General features: G+C 37.5%; 3 protein-coding genes and 2 long non-coding RNA genes across 22 annotated transcripts; 2 read left to right on the forward strand and 3 right to left on the reverse strand.

Moving 5' to 3' along the window:
• Positions 1–517: 517 nt before the first annotated feature.
• Positions 518–2,534, forward strand: LOC148716013 (uncharacterized). Of its 2 annotated transcripts, none has more exons than XM_088744947.1 (3): positions 518–771; positions 1,732–1,888; positions 2,353–2,534. In XM_088744947.1, exons 1-3 carry the CDS (start codon positions 547–549, stop codon positions 2,400–2,402), a joined length of 432 nt encoding a protein of 143 aa, XP_088601073.1. In that variant the 5' UTR covers positions 518–546; the 3' UTR covers positions 2,403–2,534. The 2 variants fall into 2 exon arrangements, with proteins under 2 accessions (XP_088601073.1, XP_088601072.1); XM_088744946.1 differs by having other exon boundaries at positions 519–771; positions 2,366–2,532.
• Positions 2,535–3,020: 486 nt separating this feature from the next.
• LOC148716014 (separin-like) lies at positions 3,021–12,728 on the forward strand. 7 transcript variants are annotated; one of them, XM_088744933.1, is made up of 16 exons: positions 3,021–3,224; positions 3,364–3,399; positions 4,033–4,237; positions 4,350–4,554; positions 4,976–5,121; positions 5,524–5,676; positions 5,774–5,941; positions 6,383–6,481; positions 6,900–6,970; positions 7,061–7,121; positions 7,588–7,677; positions 8,158–8,231; positions 8,629–8,712; positions 10,146–10,254; positions 10,415–10,470; positions 10,980–11,119. In XM_088744933.1, the coding sequence occupies exons 4-16, from the start codon at positions 4,467–4,469 to the stop codon at positions 11,020–11,022; spliced, it is 1,242 nt and encodes a 413-aa protein (XP_088601059.1). In that variant the 5' UTR covers positions 3,021–3,224; positions 3,364–3,399; positions 4,033–4,237; positions 4,350–4,466; the 3' UTR covers positions 11,023–11,119. The 7 variants fall into 7 exon arrangements, with proteins under 7 accessions (XP_088601059.1, XP_088601055.1, XP_088601053.1 ...); XM_088744929.1 differs by lacking the exon at positions 4,033–4,237 and adding an exon at positions 3,866–3,920 and having other exon boundaries at positions 3,026–3,224; positions 11,109–12,728; XM_088744927.1 differs by having other exon boundaries at positions 3,026–3,224; positions 11,109–12,728.
• Positions 12,729–14,267: 1,539 nt separating this feature from the next.
• LOC148716015 (separin-like) lies at positions 14,268–20,360 on the reverse strand. Of its 11 annotated transcripts, none has more exons than XM_088744938.1 (12): positions 20,229–20,360; positions 18,898–19,102; positions 18,336–18,481; positions 17,785–17,933; positions 17,520–17,687; positions 16,980–17,078; positions 16,490–16,560; positions 16,339–16,399; positions 15,783–15,872; positions 15,189–15,301; positions 14,709–14,798; positions 14,268–14,380 (listed from the first exon to the last, which is right to left on the reverse strand). In XM_088744938.1, the coding sequence occupies exons 4-12, from the start codon at positions 17,845–17,847 to the stop codon at positions 14,374–14,376; spliced, it is 762 nt and encodes a 253-aa protein (XP_088601064.1). In that variant the 5' UTR covers positions 17,848–17,933; positions 18,336–18,481; positions 18,898–19,102; positions 20,229–20,360; the 3' UTR covers positions 14,268–14,373. The 11 variants fall into 11 exon arrangements, 10 of the variants coding, with proteins under 10 accessions (XP_088601064.1, XP_088601063.1, XP_088601062.1 ...); XM_088744937.1 differs by lacking the exon at positions 20,229–20,360 and adding an exon at positions 19,532–20,047; XM_088744936.1 differs by lacking the exon at positions 20,229–20,360 and adding an exon at positions 19,215–19,525.
• LOC148716016 (uncharacterized) lies at positions 20,225–21,363 on the reverse strand. Its single transcript, XR_015995298.1, has 2 exons — positions 20,933–21,363; positions 20,225–20,409 (listed from the first exon to the last, which is right to left on the reverse strand). It is a non-coding gene; the product is annotated as an uncharacterized LOC148716016 (long non-coding RNA).
• Positions 21,364–23,501: 2,138 nt separating this feature from the next.
• Positions 23,502–24,652, reverse strand: LOC148716017 (uncharacterized). The gene is made up of 2 exons (XR_015995299.1): positions 24,313–24,652; positions 23,502–23,600 (listed from the first exon to the last, which is right to left on the reverse strand). It is a non-coding gene; the product is annotated as an uncharacterized LOC148716017 (long non-coding RNA).
• Positions 24,653–25,993: the final 1,341 nt, after the last annotated feature.

The following is a 25,993-nucleotide window of genomic DNA, read 5'->3' on the forward strand; positions in this document are numbered from 1 at the left end:
GTTAAGCCCTTTATCAGAGCAAATGGTGAAGGGTTAATACTTGAAACATCAGCTTCAGAAATTGTTTTCAGCATCCGATTGGCATGTACATTATCAACTCAGCTGATGAAACCAAATTATATGTACTTATAACTCCCCCCCTCCCCCATCTGCCCCATCTGATGCAGCACAACATATGGGTATCTTCAAAAAATTAAGCGTGTGGGAACATCTTCCATTGCACCACTCCCTTCCCAGGATTAACTCTGCTACCCTTAGGCTTAGGCAAGTTAAGCCAATAATTTATATCCGCTTTGTAATACTGAGCGTTTTAAAAATGCTTTTATTAATAGACTTGGTTTTAAGCATAACTTAGCTGTAAGTAATTAATACACATTTTAGCCCATTACACTTTATATGTAACACTTGATATGTATTTTATCAGTGAAATAAAGACTATTTACTATTTTAATTTACAACAGTTTCCCATCAGAATCTTACCCCCCTTATTCATTCAATGAATGAATTGTTTTCTTGCAGCCCTTAAAAAAAGCTCGTGCTCTTTGCATGGCTGCCAGTATATCCCAATCAGTTGGTACCAAAGATATGCTGGATAATGGATTGTGTGCCCTAAGTGATGCTGTTCACTCATTGTGTGACATTCTGGACTTGTCACATGCTTCAATTATTCTGTCTCATACAAGTAACCTGGTTGATAGATTTGAGCCCTGCAGTACTTCATGGGTTCAGTTCTTGTTGGCCAAGAGTCACTATTTGCTAGTCACAGGAAAGGTATGAAAAATCAAAATCGTTATTAACCCTATCACTGCCTTAACTAACTCTACTTACTGTCTGCCAAACACTTCTCGTGATGTAAGTTTGGAAAATTTGGTATTGGATTAACTAAATAATCCTCTACAATTGATTTTTTTCTTTATTCTCCTCACTTGTCTGCTTGACTTTGTACTGATGTTGTAAGGAGAATTCCTGTCTTGGTCTCTGACATGGGAGTCAAAGGGTTAAACAAACATTCATCATGCAGGCATACATGTATACGTGGTACTCTAGCTCCATGTTGGTGATTTTTCTTTGTGCTGAAGAACTTGGAATAGCTTTAGGCAAGGAAACTGTGGGCCAGCTAGCCTCTGAGAGCAGCTGGGAAATCCAATTTGTATAGTAATTACATGATTTTGAGTGCAATTTGGAATAAATAAGCACGAGTAAATTTTTTCAAAGACTAACAAAATTGAATGAGCCCATAGGGTGAGTGCAATTTGTGATCTTTGAAAACATTTACAAGTGATTATTTATTCCAAATTGCACGAGAAAATCATGTGATTATGTATTAATAATATACATGAAAAAATACGAGGTAGCTTCTCATAACTACGCGGAAGAAAAGCGCATGCATCACATGCAAAAATAATTTATTGAAATCCTGCAAGTGACATTGACCTTGACATTGACATTGACCAATTATTCTGACCAATCAGAATGTCTGGTTTGTTTCTTTCTTTGCACTGAATTAACCCTCTTCTGTACTGAATTAACTCTCTTCTGCACTGAATTAACTGAAAACTGCATTCATCTTAACCAATCAGAACTGAGAAATTTTTTCATGTCTATTATACAATATACGGTATAGGAGGAAATACCAATTAAACAGGTCTATAATAGTCAGTACGTGTAAACACGGGATTGTTCAGTTTGTGATGTGTGTGTCAGTCGTGGTTTTCATTGATTAATGTTTAGTATTCGGAAGGGGAGGTCTCCCTGAAGGAAGCACTGCAGAGTGAAGTCTTCACACACAAGAGTTACAAGTCCCACCTGTTGAAAGCCAGATGGAAATCAATTTGCTGTGAATATGCAATGCTCCCACCCACAATCCACAAATTTAAGATAATAGTTGGTAAGTTCACTCTTCTTCTTTGGAAATTCCTCTTTCCAAAACTTAGATCTACTCTTCTCCACAGTTATTCAGTAACTTTTTCATAATGGAAATGGGAATTTAGCAGTGGATATTCCATAAGATGGCTCTTCTTGTCCACTGATACTAGGTCTAATTGGAATTTGGAGTGTTTGTTTTTGGAGACCCCTAGAAAGATCCTTGGAGTAAGGAAGAAAACTAACAACAAACTCAACCCACATGTGACACCAGGTCCAAGAATTGAACTAATGGGAGGCGAGTGACCTCACCACCGCCCAATCCCAGCTCCCCAATATTGATTTTTTATTTCATTGTTTTCATAAACCGTCGCCAAGTGACCTGTGAAAATTTAGGCAGACTTAGTACCAACAAAACAGTCTGTTCAACCAGATAATTTTTGATCAGTGAATCAATTCATGAGTTTATGAGTAATTCCCAGGTGACAGTTATTTTTTTTAGTATTATCATTGTTGAGATCCTCTACTTGGTTCACTGACTCCTGGAATGGGCTATGGATGCACTTCATAAACTAACACAAATGGCTGAAGAAATCTTTGGTTTAGATGCGTTTTGTACTGGCAAACAGATACACAAGCAAAAGGAAAATCTGGTGGGTAAGGTGATTGAGGAATTTTTGTTTCCTTTTATTCTTGACACAATTCTGCAGAGCCCTGCTTGCAAAGTAGTGCCCCTGATTTCTATGAGCTTCTACTAGGGACAATGTGTTCTGATGACTGGGATAATACAGGGGTTTCATTAAGGGCCAGGCACCGGGCAAATTGACCGGTTGTGAGGACGGTTTTGCCCACCTGATTTGACGGTCTGGAGGAAAGTTTATCTTATAAAGAAGTTCAGTTCAAAGAGTTTTGCCCGCCTGTGAAAACCAGTTTCCCTCCTGCAGAAAACATTAATGAAGCCCCTGATAATATATACCTAAATCATGTGGTTGGCAATACCTTGCAATCCTAATTCAGGCTTTGAGATAGAGTTGTGCTTGTAATTGGATGTGTTATTATCCTGATTAAAATATAGAGAAAAGTGCAATCAAACTGGCCTGAAACATGGGAGAGTTTTCTTCTGTTTTATTATTAAACTTTTAATCACATATTTTGGCATCTATTCCTTTTGTTTGTGCAGATTTGCTAGCCACATCAGAAAGTTCTGGCCAAAACCTTTCTAGTTAGTCAATCCTAAATGACTTGCTCTCATCCCTGTTACAAGTTGGTCAGCTGTATGCTCATCAGGGAGCTGTGAGGGAAGCTTTGAGGCAGTTTGTGGATGGTGTTGCACTAGCAAGGCAATTTTGCCTACCATACAGGTGATTTATTAATGTTTAGTAAAAGCTCTGTTAAACTTTTGGACCCACACTAGATCAGAAAGTCAAGGAGCATCAATCCAAAATTTTAGATGAGAGAATTTTGAGGATAATATTAACTGTCCTTGTCTGTTACTCTTAGACATCAAGCTGTTACCAGAACAGGAAAGAGAATAAAGTAAGATCTTAAAAATTGTTTGCTGAACATGAAGTTGTGCTGAAAATGAAGGGTTAATTTCTTTTGTTTTATTCTCCTGATGTGAATTCAACATTGAATTAATCTGCTGGTAATTGGTAAATTTGCCTTGTCCAAACCAGCAAAACAGTTATTTTTCAGATTTTTTCTTTTTTTTTTTTTTGCAATTACGGCAAATGTATAAACAAATTTCATTTCAACTTCTTGTGTCCCCATAGAGCAAGATATCTTAGCTATAGTAAAGATGCCAAAGGGGAATTGTTTACCTCTAAAGATTAATTTGGAACTAGTTTTTAGAAGACTCATCTAGACTACAAAGATAATGGCAAAGTTTACATCCTTTTTGTTAATTTAAGTTGAAGTTTCAACTCAAATTAATTAAAGATGACTTCACTGACTAGTGACCAGGGATATTTTCAATTGAATCCCTGTGGTTTTGTTATTTTAGGAGAATAGCAAAGGATTTTTCTAAACCTTTGGTATATATGATAACACCTTTGCCTGTGAGTACTTGTAGCTACTGTTGCATTTGATAGACTTCTATTTGTTATGTATACAAAAGAGAGAGATTTTTCGTGACCTTGTGAAAACCAGTTGGATGCTTTTACCTCTTAGACATGGCACACAACTCTCCGTGTTTACTGGTATCCCCAATTACTGTGGCACTAAGTGACTCAAAGTTTATCTGCTCCTTTATATGGGATGCAAAAACAAGGAACTAGAACCTTTGATGCCAGAACAAGGAACTAGAACATGGCTGCCAGAACAGGGGATTACAGAACAGGGAACTAGAACATGGATGCCAGAACAGGGAACTACTGTAAGACATGGGATGTTAACAGGGAACTAGAACATGGGATGCCAGAGCAGGGAACTTAATAAATCTACAAGTAGATTTCTCTTTATTTTGTTATTTCCTTTTTGTCTGTTAGGAAAACAAAGGAGATCTGGTGAAGCTTGCAGAACGTCTTTCCTCCTTGTCACTTGATGACTCTTCAACTAATACTGCTCACCAAAAACTGGCTGCCCTGGTCAAGACTTGAAACATCATGAAGTTTTCCTTGTGTGCAACTGAGAGATACAAACACGGTCTCTTCACTCCTGAAGAAATTTCCCTATTGCAGAACATGCCTAAAGGTACATTATAGTTATTTTACAAGCAATAGCGAGCTTTCAGCTGTGTTATGCAGCCAAACCAGCTTCAAAGAAAGTGTTTAACTGTTCAACTTTCTCAGGATTGGTTTGTAGAACAGTGTGACTCTTATAACAGGAGAATATTTTTTTCTAGCGAAATGTAATTATCACTAATTTAACATAATTCTTTAAGCAAAATGACTTTGTTAAAAACTTTTTGTTACCAGACCACCTCATTTGACTCTTCCCAATTCTTCAGCTCATGCTACACATAGAACTGATGATTACATTTGCCATGAATTTTTAGTTCCTTTGACAAGTAGAACTGAAATTTAATTTGTTACGTTGAGCAAATAATGAATTTTGGCAATAATCCTATAGTGTGATATTGACAAGGTAAGAAATTAGAATTCTTGTTTTCTAGAGTGGACTGTTTGCACTTTGGAAACCTTCACACATCCAGTAAGCAAGGACAGAGAACTGCTGATCTGCAGGGTAAGGGCTGACTGTGATCCTGCTGTGGTTAAGATTAACACAACATCTGGAGAAGCACAGAACAAGGATTGCACTGTATGTCGATGTGTTTGTAACAACTTGGTTATATTGCGGTTACTCTGTTGTTGTATTTAGGGAGAGTGGACCTCTCACCTCTATGTTGGAGGAGGTAGTAGCTTACAGTCAGTTGAGATTCTGTAGTGCAGGTGTAAGCTTTGTCCAAGGTCACCATGAGGGGTTTTTGGGTAAAACACTGAATTCTCACAATACCTCTTTATTCTAGAAGATCACTAGAAATACGTCTGAGCAAACTGTCTGGATATCTGACAAAACACTGGGGATAACCTGAGCTTACTAGTAGATAATTTCTCATTTAACCACTAGAAAGTCTGTAAGTAATGATAAAAGCACAAGAACAGGGTTGGCGAAGTAAATTAACTTAATTAACTATTGACTGAAACAACTTATTTTGTAAAGGGAGACAAAGTTGTTGTGGATCTTTCAAAGCTGTTCCAGTCTGGAGTATTGGAGGAATTTACAGACATAATGAATGACAGCATCAAAAGCATGAATATTAACAACACAACCGAGTGGTGGACACTAAGGACAAGGCTTGACAGGAGAATGAAGGTGATCAACATTTCAACTCTCACGAGCCATGAATGTGTATCCTCTCCTATGACATAACTGAAAGTCTAAATTGTAATAATTATGGTCATTTCTTTAGAGCCTTTTGGAGAAACTTGAAGGTTCTTGGCTTGGAAGATGGAGAGGAGTTCCTCTTGGTCAGCCTATTGATGAAGAGTATTGTGAATCAATAGCATCCTTAGCCAGAGAGTTGGAAGAGAAAGTTTCAATCCTGTGTGGATGTTGTCCTGATAATCATTTGCTTGAAGTATGTTGTGCATGAATCAATCAGAGTTTCCCGAGTTATAAGGATGGCAGATTGTATGAAAAATGTTTTGTCCATCAATCTTTGTTATGATTTGTGTGCCATCTTTGGTGCTTGACCCAAAGATGACAATTGAAGTAGCAAAACCTTGCATAGTAACCGAATGGAAACTAGGGATGGTTGAGTGGCAAGAGCACTCACCTCCCTGCTGTTCCACAGGTTCAATTCCCAGACCTGGTGTCATATGTGGTATGTGGGTCGGTATGTCCTTGCTCCAAGGGTTTTTATACAGGTTCCTTGGTTTTCCTCCCTCCACAAAAACCAACATTTCAACATTTCACTTTAAACCAGTGGACAAGAAGAACCACCTCATGGAATGCCCCCAGCTAAATCCCATTGTCATTATTAATATTTTTATTATTAAGTATCCTTTGTTTGTTGTAGGTCATCATAGATTCGTCATTTTGCTTGTCAAGAAAAGAAACTGCTGAAGCACTGATTGAAATTACTGCCATGGATGCTACCTTACCTTCTTTTGAAAAAGTAAGAACAAGAAAATTTTGTTGCAATCAAAGAATTCATAATCAAGTGTCTAGAGTAAGTTGGAATTTCACTGCTTTTGTCAAAGCATAGGGCTAACTCTTCACTCTAATGAAGGGCTTAAGTCAGATTTAGCAACTACTTACATTAACTAAATTGTAATTTGGTCCACTTGTGTTTCCCAGACATAGCAACCCTCTGGTTTTTTTCTTCTCAACCTGTATTGCAATAAGCTGTTCTGATTATTTTTGTTTTGATTATTTGGTGTTTGATAAAATTGCACTCTATTGGTTTATCATCATCAATTGCCTGACAGGAGAATATGTTTAGTCTTAGCTACTAGAGACAAAGGAAGGTTCCTCATCCTTGGCCCTTAAGTAATCATCTCTCATTTCATGATCTCTCACATTGCATGTTTCAGCTACTTGATGAAGTTCAGAACCTCACTGACAAGCTATTTGAAGATACAGACAAGAAAAGCTGCATAAACAGGTTTGAGGGAACATAAAGGTTAATTTTCTTTCTTACCTTCATTACTTGTACTCTCGAGAAATTATTGATGACAAAAAAATTCCTTCTCAGGTCTGGAGGTCACTCTGCAGAGGACATTCCTCGTCATCCTGTAATCCTAACTCTTGGAAAAGTAAGAACCAGCTTTTTTAGGTCTTACATTTGTTTAGTAATCAGCCATTAAATGTATTCTAGCTCTAGCTCTGAAGACCTGAAAACTGAACAACCAATATGTGGGTTCTTTGTAAATAGATGTTGGTGAACTGTCAAGGAATCAAAGCTTTGCCAAACACAAGGGTGGGAGGAAAGGCATCCGTAATGGACTGACATTCCATATTAGTTTAAAAAGTGGTCATTTGCAACATTAGTGTAATGGGTACTGGTTGCTCACCATTATATTCAAAGTGTTCAGACACTAAGGTAGATTTATGGGCATGCACAGATATGCTGTAATTGCAAGATGTGTGCCTAAATTGTGGTAGCAGATCTTACTTATCAACTCATTCAGTATTGGGACGTACTCTTCTACAATGTTTGAAACCAGAGTCAATTTCTGGCATATCTATAAATCAAATTGATCTGTATTTTATGATTCATAGGATATTCAGCATCTTCCATGGGAAAGCATACCGATCCTGTTTGACCAACCTGTGACAAGGGTCCCATCTCTGCAATTTCTTTTTTCCAAGGTACACATTTCATTAAGAGGTCTTTGAAAGTTTGAAGACCTGACTTGTTTCTCAAACAACTGTCATGTTTTCTCCCAGAACCATATTGATTTTTATCTCTGCTATGCTGTCAACAGTGGAAAGAAATTTATTTTAATTAATTATATCAACCCTGATGCCCACTGATTGTGTAAACCATGGTTTGGGTTAGACCTTGTGTAAAGAACTGGCTCATTTGGTTTCTGGAGCATAATTCTCCCTCACAATAATGGTTTGTAATTTTATGAAAAGAAGTTGTGATCTGATACAAAAAAATGTTTGTCATTTCATTATCTATTAGCCAAGGTAAGCATACAGGAAAAATTGTCAATTGATTGAATTGAATGAAGGTCTTTTGAAATGTGGTTGCCTACCACAACAACTTTTGTGCCAGATTCTTAGCTTTTTAATACCTTGATATTCATTGTCAGTTAATATTTTTTTCTGCATTTCTCTTGATAGTTATCGTGTCAAAGACAGTTGCCTGAGAATAACCTACCCAACACCCAGAAAATGTTTCAGAAGTGGTTTGAAAGGTACAAAACACAAGCAAACGATTGAAGCAAATGAAACAGAAGAAAGACCTGATGTTGTGTTTCTTATATATTAAACTAGGCTATACAAGTTGATAGAGGTAACACCAATATATTATAAACTGAACAAATAGATTCAATGTTGCTGTGTGTCTGTTTAGTAATAGATCACAGATGTCATCAAAATGTAGTAAGAATAAAAAAGTGGCACAGGAAGCCCAGCCAAGTGTGTCACTGATTTTGGCATTTTGGCAGCATGTAATGGTTTTAAACAATAAGAAAGCAAAATATTGTTGATGGTGACATTACTCTTGCATCTGTTTTTTAATAGATCACAAGTACAAACCAATCAAAATGCTTGTATAATCCAGTGTATATGAATAATTGTTGTCACTTGCAGCGAAGATGGATGGCAAGGTATCACAGGAAAGGCTCCCACACAGGAAGAGTTCAGGAGTGCTTTAACTGACCATGACCTGTTCATGTGAGTTATTGTAAAGGCTCCAGTAAGGGGCCTATTGGCCCACACAGCCAACTAGGAGTATTACCACTCACCCCCCCCCCCCCCCGACAATTCGGCAGAAGCCATTAGTCCTTCTGGGTGAAGAGAGTCACTGTGAGAGTAAAGTGTTTTGCCCACAAACACGACACGCTAACCCAGCCAGTACTCCAACCCAGACCTCTCAACCCGGAGTCCAGTGCACTATTCTAGGGTCTCCCATCAGCTTTGACTGTCCATGACCTGTTCATGTGAATAACTAAAAGCACTCCAGTAGATCTCCTTTTAAATGGGCCCCCTCTGTCAAGAACAGCAAGCCTCTGGTATGCTTCCTATCTCTCATCAGCCTGCAATTTACCCCTCTCCTTCTTCCCAACAAAAACTGTCATGTACTGGTGACATTTTCCTCCATTTGAGAATGTCGGCTTCCATCTTTAAACATTACAAGTTCTCTACCAAGAAATGTATACAACAGATCAGGGGGAATATAAAGAATTTGGCTCTTACAAAGTTTTTGAAAAGAAGGTTCCCCTCACACCCCTCTGATATGCATACCTCTAAAATAAACCCTAGTTCTGAAACCCTGAAAATTGCTAAGCCTGCGATTGACAAAGTAGAAAATTTAAAAGGTCGTAGAGGTTGGATATTTGCAGAGCTGTCAGTGCTGAAATACTGAGAATCATGACTCTTAAATGTTAAATAAGTTGACTAAGATAGAGACAAAGGTACTTTGGGTTTCTTTTATACATACTTGAAATTTTGCTTGTGTGACTAATTAGGTTGGATGACCCATGTTATTATCATTCTGATATGTCTGTATCAGTTACTACCAGTAATGATTTATGTTACATTGACTGAACTATATGCAAATTACAACTGAAACAGGGGAGATGGTGTTTTTTTTTTTATTTTAGAAGTGAAATCAGTATCTATGACCCTTTTTATATGACATTTGATGCTCTTGCGTGAGTTGTAGTTGCTTAGCTGCTAAACTGGGTCCATAATACAACTGTTACACTTATTAAGGATCATATTTACTGTAGGTGCTCTCAACCAATACATCGGTTGACATAATTATTTGTCGAGAGTCAGTTAACATTTGACTGATATGTTGGTTGACATTTGGCTGACAGTCGGTCAATGTATCGGTAAAGATATTGACCATCAACTGTCGACCAAGTCTCAACCAAGTATCGGCCAGCTGTGAACCAACCATCAACCAAGTGCCAACTGACTATCGACCAAGTGTCACCCAAGTGTTGACTGACTCTCAACTGATATATCAGTGGAGAGCACCTGCAGTAAACATGATCCCATACTTAGTTTTAGATGCGATAAACATTTTCAGATAAGGGTATCTACAGTAGAAAGTTTTATTGTTGTTGTTGCTTTAATCATTGCATCAATATTCTTTCTAGATATTTTGGTCATGGCACTGGGCGTGAATTTCTGCAGGGTGAGGACATTCAAAGGTTGGATTGTCGAGCTGTTACTCTGCTTATGGGTTGCAGTTCGGGAAAACTACAGGTTAGTTTATACCTGACCGTGAAGGAAAAACATTATCACATAATTGTTGTTGACAAACCAACAAAATGCAAAGGAAGTGTCCAATTGTCTGGTTCAGATGTGTAGTTGGTTGAGACTAGGCATGGGGCATATAAGTAACCACTCTATTTTAATTCATTAGGTTGGTGGAGAGTGTGAGCCAAGGGGGATGGCCTTAATCTATCTTCTGGCAGGCTGGTATGTCTTTGGCATTCATTTCTTGTGTGTTAGTACCCTTACAAAGTCTTTTACTGACGTGCTATACTGCAGGTTTCAACAGCTTTTTGCTTAAGCAGCTGTTGATATAGTAGTGGGTAGCTGTCCTTGGAAAAGGGGTCCTAAGGCAAGACTTAAACATGAGAGCCAGCTCGCAGGCTCAATAGACAGCAGTAAGAGGACTCATGGGCAGTGATAGACAGCTGATAACCAGCTTTTAGTGAAACCTCTGGCTCTATTTGACAGAGCTCAACACTAACTTTTCAACTTACTAGCCAAGTGGCCAGTGACAAGTTAGATGTTATGACAATTTCAGTTTGTTTGCTAGCTTCACTGGCTAGTGGAAATCGAAAAACACTGGCCAAAACTGAATTTCTACAAGTGTGTGGCTAGTTGGCTACCATTAGTGTCAAGTCCTGATTTGAACCCAAATGTCAACTGCTATTGACCTTTGTCATTGGGAAACTCGTATAACTTTGCTTTCCTTATAGGTTGGGCACTCCCTTTTCTTGGACCAGACCCTCAAGGAACTAGTTATTCTTCAAAGACCATAGCTCTACTCTATGGTTCACTGTATAGATATGTAGCATGTAATCTATTTATAATGTATTCACTTTCAGCCCAGCCATCGTTGCTAACTTGTGGGATGTTACTGACAAAGACATTGATCGCTTCAGTGAATTGCTGCTGAAACAGTGGCTTCAATCTGGGTCTTGTTTCTCGTTACCACAAGTACTAAGCCAGTCGCGACAAGCTTGTAAACTGAAATATCTGATAGGAGCATCTCCTGTAGTTTATGGCCTTCCAGCTTACACCAAGGAACAGAATGGTTAACCAAGGATTATATACTAAAATATCTCTAGTTCCAGTAAGCAATAGCAAATTATTTACCATACTAGTGCTGATTGTGTGGCAAAGAGGACAAGCATTGTGCAGAGTGTGTTTGGAAATGGTAGTGCATACAATTTTAATGCTGATAGAGCACTTAACTGTAGACTATCATATGCAATAGGTGCTAAATCTACATGGGCTGAAAGTACCCGATCAGTTTAAGCAGAGCCAGTTTGTCATACTTTGTCCCACAATCCTGTTAAGTTGTACAGGAAAGAAACCCATTTGAAACAGAGAGGGACATTATCTTTTTTTTCCTGTTCTACTACAGCTCTTATTCTCTATCGCACTAACTTTTTTTTGAAATCATGTCAGTACCAACATATCCAAGGAATACATAACAAAATTTGCTTTGTCAAATAACAAACCAAGGTTACAGTTATTAACTGTTTGTAACCATTTTACCTTATTATATCATCAATTGGGAACAATTTGAGAAATGTGTCATCTGTATATTAATGTTTTACATTGGCAATTAAAGTTTAGCTTGCATATTAAGGGCATTTCTCTGATATCTGTACCAATTGTGAAAAAAATGGAAAAGGATACAATTCATAACAGAATGAATTCCAAGAAGGTACCTAATAATTTTAGTGTCAATATTTGTTTTAATAATTGAGCTTGAAATGATGATGATGGTGTTGTTGCCTCAATAAAGTGTAATTATTCATGTAAATATATAGTTCCAGGTTTCCTCTCAAATGTGTATTTTCATTAATTTTGTCGAAGTTAATGCAACAATATAAAAGCAACCCTTTTTTACTTAATTTTAAAGATCTAAAATGAGTTTCTCCTTGGAAATGCAAGTATTCTTGCTTGAGTGTCAACCACGATTTTAAAGATATATCTTCATATGTAGCTGTGAAAATCAGGCAAATGTGCATTTTTGTTGATTGTTGAAAGGTTTGCTATGGTGAAAGAGAAGTAGTTCTCAAGCAAACTTCATGAAAACAAACGCGGAAAGGAAGAGGGGGACCAAACAAACAGAGAAAGCCCTTGGTTGACTTTTCAAACCCTTAAGAGTAATCAGCATCTAATATCTCCACACAGTGATACTGCCGAATCATTCATTAGGATCATGAGAATAAAGGAAATTATCTTCAACCTAAGATTTGATTGCTAAACAAAGGAAATGTATAGAGAGAAATGTGGAGAATACAGATACTGAAGTCAGGCTTGATGTTCTTGAATTACAATTTTTTAGAGTCCTGTTTTGTTTTCTCCAAGATGGGTATGGACACATTTCTGTGCATGTGAACAATGAAACAAAGTGCTCAACAATTGTAAAATATTAATTAGTATTATGTATCACATTTCATACTAAATAAAGAATTAAATTTGCCAGTTTATTTATGTTTTGCACTGACAGTACAAAATTAAATTTCTGGTAGTTTACCTGTCTGTTTTTAGATCTTTATTCATACAGGAAACACCCACTGAAATGGCTGTTTTCCATAGTCAACGCTGAGCTAACAAACTGCTTTAACCCTTTACAGGCATTAAATGGGATTTCACACAGAGCTTCCCCATTTTTGCCAGACATTTGAAAGGATGGCTGCCAAGGACTTTAAAAAACAGCATAAAACCAATCAGCAAGCCTTACCCTTAAAACCAAAGTCTATTTGTTCAATGGGTGAAAAACCATATCCAACAGATACATCGCAATTCAGTGTAGAATGGTTAACAAAACACACTCCACTACCCGCCCAGTAGAGATTTATTCTGTGAATAGTACTATCCAGCCTTTAAAAATCCAGGAGAGTTACTGTTGAGGTTTCAGGAGTGAAAGGGTTAATACTTATGCTTTAAGGCCAGTGACAGACCACCGAGGTGGCAACTTCTTGCAGTCATGCAATGATCAAAATGTTAATCAATAAAAAGAACTGTTTCAGTAGATCCTGAAAACAACCACCCTAAGTAACTTTGTGTATACATGTACTCGACACCTTGGCTATATTGGGCATGCTGTATCAAAATAGTGCAATGGCAAAAATAATACTGTTTGCTGAGCGGTAAAGAAATTATTAATCTGATCCCTTGGTGAAGATTATTGAACCACCTGGAATGACCAGTGGTAATGCTGAGGATGACTAATACCCCATTGACACCAAAGCCTAAACATGCTTTAAGGCTGTTTTGTTAAACATGGTTTAACACAACAGCTCCATAGAAGCTGCTCAAATCAATATTTGGTTAACTTCAAATGTGGCACATTGAAAATACAATTTAGGAATTGCTTGAATCTCGTGGAAAATTTAGTTTTTCAGTTCTCTGCTTCTGATTTTTATTTAGTTAAACCTGGTTTAACTAAACAAGTTTTCTGGTGTGAATGGGGTATAAGTTACAAAATGAATTCATCAAGTTGATGCACAAATGTTTCAACTGGCCTCAGATATGGCAATGTCTGTCTTTTTGAAGTTAACTACAGATGACATGGACCAAAATTTACTGTGTAAAAGTTTAGAAATTTTTTTTGTAACTTACACTACAGCAAGCACCTAAAAATTCGCTGACACCCTTTGATCAGAAGACCACTTTCCTTTCATTTTGCTTTTGACATGAATGGATGAATGGTATAGTCAATAATGAGGCCATTTGGCCCCATTTAGCCTCTATTAAAGGTATATCTGTTTGCATCAAGCCAAATTTCCAGACATGGGGAGTGAAAACCTAATCATTCGTGACATCTCCAAGTCACCTTTAACAGTACTTTTGTCTGCCATTCTCCACACCTAGAGCAACTAGTTTACAAATAAATTAGCATGGCAAAACAACCTATTCTTCCAGAATTGCCTCGCATTAAAATTGTGTCAACTAAAAAAATACCTAACATAAATAAACTATCTCAATGTTGATCTTCCTTCAGGAACTGGAACACAGATGAAAAGTCTAGCTTAGCATATCCTTTATTGCACATTATTCTATAAATTTGATGAGCAAGTGAACCCATTGGTGTAGGAGTGGTAGTAGCAGTTGCTGCACTTTGAGCAAGACCTAAGTCCTGTAACAAAAAACAAAACCTTTTTAGTGCTTTTTGTTGACAAGAACGATCCATTTCTGAATTCCAAACATTCATGCTTTGATAATAAGGCTTACTGCAAAACCTAATTCTCCCATCACTTGACCTTTACCCTCACTATGAAACAGAAGTATATTAAGTCTTTGTGGGCAAAACACTTTACTCTCACAGTGCCTCTCTTCACCCAGAAGGACAAATGGCTTCTGCCGAATTGTCAGCGGGGGGGGGGGGGGGGGGGGGTGAATGGTAATACTCCTAGTTGGCTGTGTGGGCCAATAGGCCCCTTACTGGAGCCTTTACAATAACTCACATGAACAGGTCATGGTCAGTTAAAGCACTCCTGAACTCTTCCTGTGTGGGAGCCTTTCCTGTGATACCTTGCCATCCATCTTCGCTGCAAGTGACAACAATTATTCATATAAGCTGGATTATACAAGCATTTTGATTGGTTCGTACTTGTGATCTATTAAAAAACAGGTGCAAGAGTAATGTCACCATCAACAACATTTTGCTTTCTTATCCTCTAAAACCATTACATGTTGCCAAAATGCCAAAATCAGTGACACACTTGGCTGGGCTTCCTGTGTCACTTTTTGTTCTTACTACATTTTGATGTCATCTGTGATCTATTACTAAACAGACACACAGCAACATTGAATCTATTTGTTCAGTTTATAATATATTGGTGTTACCTCTATCAACTTGTATAGCCTAGTTTAATATATAAGAAACACAACATCAGGTCTTTCTTCTGTTTCATTTGCTTCAATCGTTTGCTTGTGTTTTGTACCTTTCAAACCACTTCTGAAACATTTTCTGGATGTTGGGCAGGTTATTCTGAGGATTGAATGCATAGAATGTTTTCTCAGGATCAATCTCAGGCAACTGTCTTTGACACGATAACTATCAAGAAAAATGCAGAAAAAAATATTAACTGACAATGAATATCAAGGTATTAAAAGCTAAGAATCTGGCACAAAAGTTGTTGTGGTAGGCAACCACATTTCAAAAGACCTTCATTCTATTCAATCAATTGACAATTTTTCCTGTATGCTTACCTTGGCTAATAGATAATGAAATGACAAACACTTTTTTTGTATCAGATCACAACTTCTTTTCCTAAAATTACAAAACTATTATTGTAAGGGAGAATTATGCTCCAGAAACCAAATGAGCCAGTTCTTTACACAAGGTCTAACCCAAACCATGGTTTACACAATCAGTGGGCATCAGGGTTGATATAATTAATTAAAATAAATTTCTTTCCACTGTTGACAGCATAGCAGAGATAAAAATCAATATGGTTCTGGGAGAAAACATGACAGTTGTTTGAGAAACAAGTCAGGTCTTCAAACTTTCAAAGACCTCTTAATGGAATGTGTACCTGGAAAAAGAGAAATTGCAGAGATGGGACCCTTGTCACAGGTTGGTCAAACAGGATCGGTATGCTTTCCCATGGAAGATGCTGAATATCCTATGAATCATAAAATACAGATCAGTTTGATGTATAGATATGCCAGAAATTGACTCTGGTTTCAAATATTGTAGAAGAGTATGTCCCAATACTGAATGAGTTGATAAGTAAGATCTGCTACCACAATTTAGGCACACATCTTGCAATTACAGCATATGTGTGCATGCCCATAAATCTACTTTAGTGTCTGAACACTTTGAATATAATGGTGAGCAACCAGTACCCATTAAACTAATGTTGCATATGACCACTTTTTAAACTAATATGGAATGTCAGTCCATTACAGATGCCTTTTCCCCCACCCTTGTGTTTGGCTAAGCTTTGATTCCTTGACAGTTCACCAACATCTATTTACAAAGAACCCACATATTGGTTGTTCAGTTTTCAGGTCTTCAGAGCTAGAGCTAGAATACATTTAATGGCTGATTACTAAACAAATGTAAGACCTAAAAAAGCTGGCTCTTACTTTTCCAAGAGTTGGGATTACAGGATGACGAGGAATGTTCTCTGCAGAGTGACCTCCAGACCTGAGAAGGAATTTTGTTGTCATCAATAATTTCTCGAGAGTACAAGTAATGAAGGTGAGAAAGAAAATTAACCTTTATGTTCCCTCGAACCTGTTTATGCAGCTTTTCTTGTCTGTATCTTCAAATAGCTTGTCAGTGAGGTTCTGAACTTCATCAAGTAGCTGAAACATGCAATGTGAGAGAACATGAAATGAGAGATGATTACTTAAGGGCCAAGGATGAGGAACCTCCCTTTGTCTCTAGTTGCTAAGACTAAACACATTCTCCTGTCAGGCAATTGACGATGATAAACCAATAGAGTGCAATTTTATCAAACACCAAATAATCAAAACAAAAATAATCACAACAGCTTATTGCAATACAGGTTGAGAAGAAAAAAACCAGAGAGTTGCTATGTCTAGGAAACACAAGAGGACCAAATTACAATTTAGTTAATGTAAGTAATTGCTAAATCTGACTTAAGCCCTTCATTAGAGTGAAGAGTTAGCCCTATGCTTTGACAAAAGCAGTGAAATTCCAACTTACTTTAGACACTTGATTATGAATTCTTTGCTTGGAACAAAAATTTTCTTGTTCTTACTTTTTCAAAAGAAGGTAAGGTAGCATCCATGGCAGTAATTTCAATCAGTGCTTCAGCAGTTTCTTTTCTTGACAAGCAAAATGACGAATCTATGAGGACCTACAACAAACAAAGGACACTTACTAATAAAAATATTATTAATGACAATGGGATTTAGCTGGCAGCATTCCATGAGGTGGTTCTTCTTGTCCACTGGTTTAAAGTGAAATGTTGAAATGTTGGTTTTTGTGGAGGGAGGAAAACCAAGGAACCTGTATAAAAACCCTTGGAGCAAGGACATACCGACCCACATACCACATATGACACCAGGTCTGGGAATTGAACCTGTGGAACAGCAGGGAGGTGAGTGCTCTTGCCACTCAACCATCCCTAGTTTCCATTCGGTTACTATGCAAGGTTTTGCTACTTCAATTGTCATCTTTGGGTCAAGCACCAAAGATGGCACACAAATCATAACAAAGATTGATGGACAAAACATTTTTCATACAATCTGCCATCCTTATAACTCGGGAAACTCTGATTGATTCATGCACAACATACTTCAAGCAAATGATTATCAGGACGGCATCCACACAGGATTGAAACTTTCTCTTCCAACTCTCTGGCTAAGGATGCTATTGATTCACAATACTCTTCATCAATAGGCTGACCAAGAAGAACTCCTCTCCATCTTCCAAGCCAAGAACCTTCAAGTTTCTCCAAAAGGTTCTAAAGAAATGATCATAATTATTACAATTTAGACTTTCAGTTATGTCATAGGAGAGGATACACATTCATGGCTCGTGAGAGTTGAAATGCTGATCACCTTCATTCTCCTGTCAAGCCTTGTCCTTAGTGTCCACCACTCGGTTGTGTTGTTAATATTCATGCTTTTGATGCTGTCATTATGTCTGTAAATTCCTCCAATACACGACACTGGAACAGCTTTGAAAGATCCACAACAACTTTGTCTCCCTTTACAAAATAAATTGTTTCAGTCAATAGTTAATTAGGTTAATTTACTTCGCCAACCCTGTTCTTGTGCTTTTATCATTACTTACAGACTTTCTAGTGGTTAAATGAGAAATTATCTACTAGTAAGCGCAGGTTACCCCCACTGTTTTGTCAGATATCCAGACAGTTTGCTCAGACGTATTTCTAGTGATCTTCTAGAATAAAGAGGTATTGTGAGAATTCAGTGTTTTACCCAAAAACCCCTCATGGTGACCTTGGACAAAGCTTACACCTGCACTACAGAATCTCAACTGACTGTAAGCTACTACCTCCTCCAACATAGAGGTGAGAGGTCCACTCTCCCTAAATACAACAAAAGAGTAACCGCAATATAACCAAGTTGTTACAAACACATCGACATACAGTGCAATCCTTGTTCTGTGCTTCTCCAGATGTTGTGTTAATCTTAACCACAGCAGGATCACAGTCAGCCCTTACCCTGCAGATCAGCAGTTCTCTGTCCTTGCTTACTGGATGTGTGAAGGTTTCCAAAGTACAAACAGTCCACTCTAGAAAACAATAATTCTAATTTCTTACCTTGTCAATATCACACTATAGGATTATTGCCAAAATTCATTATTTGCTCAACGTAACAAATTAAATTTCAGTTCTACTTGTCAAAGGAACTAAAAATTCATGGCAAATGTAATCATCTATGTGTAGCATGAGCTGAAGAATTGGGAAGAGTCAAATGAGGTGGTCTGGTAACAAAAAGTTTTTAACAAAGTAATTTTGCTTAAAGAATTATGTTAAATTAGTGATAATTACATTTCGCTAGAAAAAAATATTCTCCTGTTATAAGAGTCACACTGTTCTACAAACCAATCCTGAGAAAGTTGAACAGTTAAACACTTTCTTTGAAGCTGGTTTGGCTGCATAACACAGCTGAAAGCTCGCTATTGCTTGTAAAATAACTATAATGTACCTTTAGGCATGTTCTGCAATAGGGAAATTTCTTCAGGAGTGAAGAGACCGTGTTTGTATCTCTCAGTTGCACACAAGGAAAACTTCATGATGTTTCAAGTCTTGACCAGGGCAGCCAGTTTTTGGTGAGCAGTATTAGTTGAAGAGTCATCAAGTGACAAGGAGGAAAGACGTTCTGCAAGCTTCACCAGATCTCCTTTGTTTTCCTAACAGACAAAAAGGAAATAACAAAATAAAGAGAAATCTACTTGTAGATTTATTAAGTTCCCTGCTCTGGCATCCCATGTTCTAGTTCCCTGTTGACATCCCATGTCTTACAGTAGTTCCCTGTTCTGGCATCCATGTTCTAGTTCCCTGTTCTGTAATCCCCTGTTCTGGCAGCCATGTTCTAGTTCCTTGTTCTGGCATCAAAGGTTCTAGTTCCTTGTTTTTGCATCCCATATAAAGGAGCAGATAAACTTTGAGTCACTTAGTGCCACAGTAATTGGGGATACCAGTAAACACGGAGAGTTGTGTGCCATGTCTAAGAGGTAAAAGCATCCAACTGGTTTTCACAAGGTCACGAAAAATCTCTCTCTTTTGTATACATAACAAATAGAAGTCTATCAAATGCAACAGTAGCTACAAGTACTCACAGGCAAAGGTGTTATCATATATACCAAAGGTTTAGAAAAATCCTTTGCTATTCTCCTAAAATAACAAAACCACAGGGATTCAATTGAAAATATCCCTGGTCACTAGTCAGTGAAGTCATCTTTAATTAATTTGAGTTGAAACTTCAACTTAAATTAACAAAAAGGATGTAAACTTTGCCATTATCTTTGTAGTCTAGATGAGTCTTCTAAAAACTAGTTCCAAATTAATCTTTAGAGGTAAACAATTCCCCTTTGGCATCTTTACTATAGCTAAGATATCTTGCTCTATGGGGACATAAGAAGTTGAAATGAAATTTGTTTATACATTTGCCGTAATTGCAAAAAAAAAAAAAAGAAAAAAATTTGAAAAATAACTGTTTTGCTGGTTTGGACAAGGCAAATTTACCAATTACCAGCAGATTAATTCAATGTTGAATTCACATCAGGGGAATAAAACAAAAGAAATTAACCCTTCATTTTCAGCACAACTTCATGTTCAGCAAACAATTTTTAAGATCTTACTTTATTTTCTTTCCTGTTCTGGTAACAGCTTGATGTCTAAGAGTAACAGACAAGGACAGTTAATATTATCCTCAAAATTCTCTCATCTAAAATTTTGGATTGATGCTCCTTGACTTTCTGATCTAGTGTGGGTCCAAAAGTTTAACAGAGCTTTTACTAAACATTAATAAATCACCTGTATGGTAGGCAAAATTGCCTTGCTAGTGCAACACCATCCACAAACTGCCTCAAAGCTTCCCTCACAGCTCCCTGATGAGCATACAGCTGACCAACTTGTAACAGGGATGAGAGCAAGTCATTTAGGATTGACAAACTAGAAAGGTTTTGGCCAGAACTTTCTGATGTGGCTAGCAAATCTGCACAAACAAAAGGAATAGATGCCAAAATATGTGATTAAAAGTTTAATAATAAAACAGAAGAAAACTCTCCCATGTTTCAGGCCAGTTTGATTGCACTTTTCTCTATATTTTAATCAGGATAATAACACATCCAATTACAAGCACAACTCTATCTCAAAGCCTGAATTAGGATTGCAAGGTATTGCCAACCACATGATTTAGGTATATATTATCAGGGGCTTCATTAATGTTTTCTGCAGGAGGGAAACTGGTTTTCACAGGCGGGCAAAACTCTTTGAACTGAACTTCTTTATAAGATAAACTTTCCTCCAGACCGTCAAATCAGGTGGGCAAAACCGTCCTCACAACCGGTCAATTTGCCCGGTGCCTGGCCCTTAATGAAACCCCTGTATTATCCCAGTCATCAGAACACATTTTCCCTAGTAGAAGCTCATAGAAATCAGGGGCACTACTTTGCAAGCAGGGCTCTGCAGAATTGTGTCAAGAATAAAAGGAAACAAAAATTCCTCAATCACCTTACCCAACAAATTTTCCTTTTGCTTGTGTATCTGTTTGTCAGTACAAAACGCATCTAAACCAAAGATTTCTTCAGCCATTTGTGTTGGTTTATGAAGTGCATCCATAGCCCATTCCAGGAGTCAGTGAACCAAGTAGAGGATCTCAACAATGATAATACTAAAAAAAATAACTGTCACCTGGGAATTACTCATAAACTCATGAATTGATTCACTGATCAAAAATTATCTGGTTGAACAGACTGTTTTGTTGGTACTAAGTCTGCCTAAATTTTCACAGGTCACTTGGCGACGGTTTATGAAAACAATGAAATAAAAAATCAATATTGGGGAGCTGGGATTGAGCGGTGGTGAGGTCACTCGCCTCCCATTAGTTCAATTCTTGGACCTGGTGTCACATGTGGGTTGAGTTTGTTGTTAGTTTTTTTCCTTACTCCAAGGATCTTTCTAGGGGTCTCCAAAAACATTAAATTAACCCAGTTGATACAACCAAATTATCTTGTAATAACCTCCAACAATGCAGAACCTACATTATTCATTACACCACTGATAACAAAGGCAAGGATCCTCACTGTATAAAATTTACCAGTCGAGATAAAAAAGACCTGACTGGAGAAAATCATTCTTTTCTGTTGAGTGATAGCCTTTTCCTTCAAATACTTAAATCTCTTAAAACTGCTGTCATTTCTTGTACCGAAACATTTTTTTTAACATTTCTATTGCCATGGTCATGTTGTGACAGGACTGCATGAACAGTTAATTGCCTGTGGGAAATCCAAATCGTCACCAATGAAAGTACGTAGCAGGTTTCACCTGTTTTAAAAGCCCAAACATTTCAGCAGTGATAAGCAAGTAATGATATGTCTCTTCAGGATTAATAAGATGGTCCAGGTCAACCTAGAACATAAAAAAAAAATTCAGTGAGAATAACATTCATGCAAGATTAAATGTATTGTATACAGTGGGAGATGCAGTAACCCAATGGTTAGTATGCTGCACTGCGGGTCAAGAGGTCTGGGTTTGAGAACTGGCTGGGTCATTTTGCTGTGTCCACTTGGGCAAAACACAGCTTTCTTTTCTATCACGTGCCTCTCTGTAACCAGGAGTACAGATGAAAAGCCTGCCAAGTGATAAAATGCTGGGGGAAGGGGATAACCTTGCAATGGACTAGCATCCCATCTTGGGGGAGTAGTAATACGCCTAGTTGCTTAGCCCTTTAACTCCCAGAAATGATTTAAACATGTATCTTCTCCCTTTAAAGCCCATACATGATTCAACAGGTAATGAGAATACTTGAACTTATCATGTAGAAGTTGTTCTCTTGATCTAACACCAAATTCTTATAACTTATTTACAAGGAAATGTGTAGCAGCTAGAGGGGAGAATTAGTGATTAGGTCTTGGGATTTAAAGGGTGAATTCAATGGAAACCAGGATAACCTCGGGCTGGGTGGGCACTCTGTTTGAGTGCAGACTTAGCACAGCATTTAAATTTTAGTAATCCATAAATCTTTAGTGGCACATCTTTCAAATTGTTTAAGTACCTATCGTAAAACGTCTGAAAGTATCAGAAGCTGATACCTATTTAGTTCTCACAACAAATTCCCCATGAAAGAAAACTGTTCTTGGAATTTTACAGTTTCACTTGTTTTCAAATAAAGAATTCTCACTGCCAGTGAAAAAATATTAATGTTTTGGAAATTAAAGTAAAAAAATATATTACATAGCCCTAAAATGCTTTTTCCAGGAAACATTTACCTTTCCACTGGTGTCTTGTTGCAGTGATTTGGTCCTTAGTGACGTCCACATTTCCAAAGCTGCACAAAGTGATTCCATAAATGGTTGCTCCGGGCAGATATCTTCTATCTGAAAAGTTACACCAACATTTCATTTGACAGTCTGATATTTTGAGGGAATGAGGTGCTTTTGGGGATGCACCGGAGGTGCAATGTCAGGGCCCCTTTCCCTTCTGCACGGTCCTCCATGTACACGTACAGGTACAGTATGTTGTTGTTGTAGAAAAACTGACTACAAAATTCATGTCTATTGTAAAACAGGCACATGACATTTCATCAAAGACAACAATTTGTTCCTGAAAATGTGTTGAACAAGGAACAATATAAAATCTGTATAAGTAATGTTCACTCTAGACTTCAAATTAACTGAAATCAACTTCTTGCCCCAGTGCGTCTCTTTGTTGGAGGCACACTCAGTGGCCTAACAGATAGCCTGCAGCCAGCACGACCTCAAGAAATCCAAATTTGAGACCTGGGTGGGTCATCAAATTGTCAGATCAGATCTTAATCAAAAAAGTTTCCAGTACTTTCCTCTTCTCCTTCATAACTGTCAGAAAGCTCTGGCCTTGCTGAAGTTGCTCTCTCATTTACTGCATCTTTGTGCTCAAGCAAAGCCTGCCATAAATATGCAGCACCAAGTCTATCCAGCAAACGTGAATGCATGTTTTTCTCCTCATCCTGACTATCTGTTGAGTCCAATAACTGCTCTAGAGTCTCCCCAGCTTCTTGACAGTACTGCGGTGCAGATCTAAAGAAACTCAGCTACTATTAGTGTCGAGCCCTGCAGTGTCTGCTCATCGCAGGTCTAGGTTTCTTTTGATGCAGATTTGATGTACTTGAAAGGGATCAATTTTTTTTGTCCCTGCCCATCAAGGTGTCTGCTGAGTAAAGATTCATTTTAATAAAAGTAACTGACAGTTTGAATGACCAACTTTGTCCTTTCAATAAGAAGATGATAAAAATTCTTCACAATTAATAGGAGACTTGGTCAATCCATGGTTACCATGCTGAACTCCAATTTAAGAGGACTGTTTTGGAGTCCTAACCAAGGCCACTGTGTTTTGTTCTCAGGCAACCCACTCTAGTTTCATACTGACCCTTTCCAACCATGAGTATGGATTGGTAATAGCAACTTAAATGCTGTGGATTTACAAGCAAGGGCTCGAAATTAATGGTAACCCATTAACCAATGGTTAGTAATTTTCAACGTTTGGTTACTAAAAATTTGTCCAACTAACCCGACATGGTGAGTAAAATTTTCTAACATATTTAAACATCAGTAGACCTCAGGGCAAAGAGCACGTAGGCCCGACTCTCAGAGGAATACTTAGAATACTCAAGTTGTTAAGTCAACTTTAACTCTTTTTAGAGAATGCTGTAGATGTACTGTTCTTGACTAATCATGGTAAACAAGAGGGAAATAAAATAGGTGGATAATTGTCTACGTTTTTGAGGTCACTATGCAATTTCAGCTACTCTTTGATTTGTCCTAGTTGTTATTATTAAAATGTTCAATATTTGAGATATCGTAACTTGTGAGCTTGGATACCAAACTTTATTATTTGGTTAGTAAAAAAGATGTCTACTAACCCGAAGGGTTAGTGATCCAAAAATTAAATTGGAGCCCTGCCTGCCATTGACTAACATCCTGTCCAACAGCACTAGGCCTTTCAGACTGGTAGCTAAGAAGTTAGGCTACTGGCTGAAATTTCAAGTGAGGTGGCTCAAAGGCGGTGAACAATTGTAAGTATACAATGAAATATATGAAGTTCATATATTTTGAACTGCGGTATTAGATACGCATGATGCACAATCCTCACAGTAGATAGCGCTATTGCTTAAATAGCGCTATCTACTGCGAGGATCGTGCATCATACGTATCTCATACCGCAGTTCAAAATATATGAACTACAGCAATTTGCCCTACTGCTGTGTCATAGCTGAAAAAGTTTGGAACAATTCAATGAAACATTTTGGCAGGTACAGTTGTACTTCACTTATGAAAGGGGAAACCATAAGAAGAAGTCAGAATGTAAAAGAAAGTATTTTGTTACCTTTTGGTCTTGTAACAAGCAAGCTCTTCCTGCAAAACAAAACAGAGCTGGCTTCCTTCTACATCTTTTGCATCTTCTTGCTCTGCAAATGCACTGCATAGGGTTCTGAGAAGAAAAAAGAACCAAGAAATTTCTTCAGACAGTTTCCAATTTACTCAATCTTACTTTAATTATGTAATTCTTCAACACCATAATGATTATATCATTTTGTCTTTTTTTATCACTATGCCTTATCTCTCCAGAGTCAACCTTAAAAATATTAGAATTCCCCCCATTTTTTTCTTCCCTCTTTAAATTAATTTTATCTGATCCTTTTGAAGCCTTGAACGAGCCAAAAACTAGGATTTTGGTGTATTGAGGTGAGGAATCTGCCACATTTCAACGGTTATGTTATGATAGTGCTTGAATAATTTTTATTCACTTGCTGCAATGCATAAAAAACTCACTCCTCCCTTTTCTGATGCATCGCAACTTGTGAATAGAAATCGTTTGAGGGCACTTCCCATGGAATAATCTTTATATTTGCTGCATGTATGTATGTTCTGTTTGATTATGAAAACAACATGCATGTATTTGATCAAGTTTAAACAAATTAAAACCAATTTTCTGGAGTTCTTGTAACCTTTTTTTTACACATTATGATCTGACATCTGCTTAAAACTCATAAGCTTTAAGTTAATCGACATCAAAATACTAATATTTATTTTGAACTCTATTGCAAACCTGCATCTCTCAGACTGTTTTTCTCCCTCCTGTAGATCCTTCACCAGCTCATGTTTCACTGAGACCCATTGTCTGACTGGCTGTTTTAGGGTGTGGGCATCAGAGGCTGTTTTCAGTGCTACCAGGACCACAGTTGAAGCAGTCTTTAGTGCATCCCTGATTCTTCCGGCTCTTCTTTGACAGTCAACTAGCAAGGCATACTTTGTGAGTAGCTTCACCTGAAAAGTATTTTTCAAACATTGCCAAATAAACATTTTCAAAACTCACCATGTCATTGTTAGCCAAAATTAGATTTGTCATCAGCAACTTATTCTACATTCACCCTTTAACTCCCATGAGTGACCAAGACAGAATTTCTCCTTACTGTATCAACACTATATCAAACAGACAAGTAATGAGAATAAAGACAAATACCAATTGATAAAGGGATTATAAGTTAAGCTAATACCAAATTCTCCAAACTTAGATCATAGAAATTGTGAAGCAGACACTAA

This window comes from Stylophora pistillata, chromosome 14 (genome assembly GCF_964205215.1).
Source record: "Stylophora pistillata chromosome 14, jaStyPist1.2, whole genome shotgun sequence".
Classification (NCBI taxonomy): Eukaryota; Metazoa; Cnidaria; class Anthozoa; order Scleractinia; family Pocilloporidae; genus Stylophora; species Stylophora pistillata.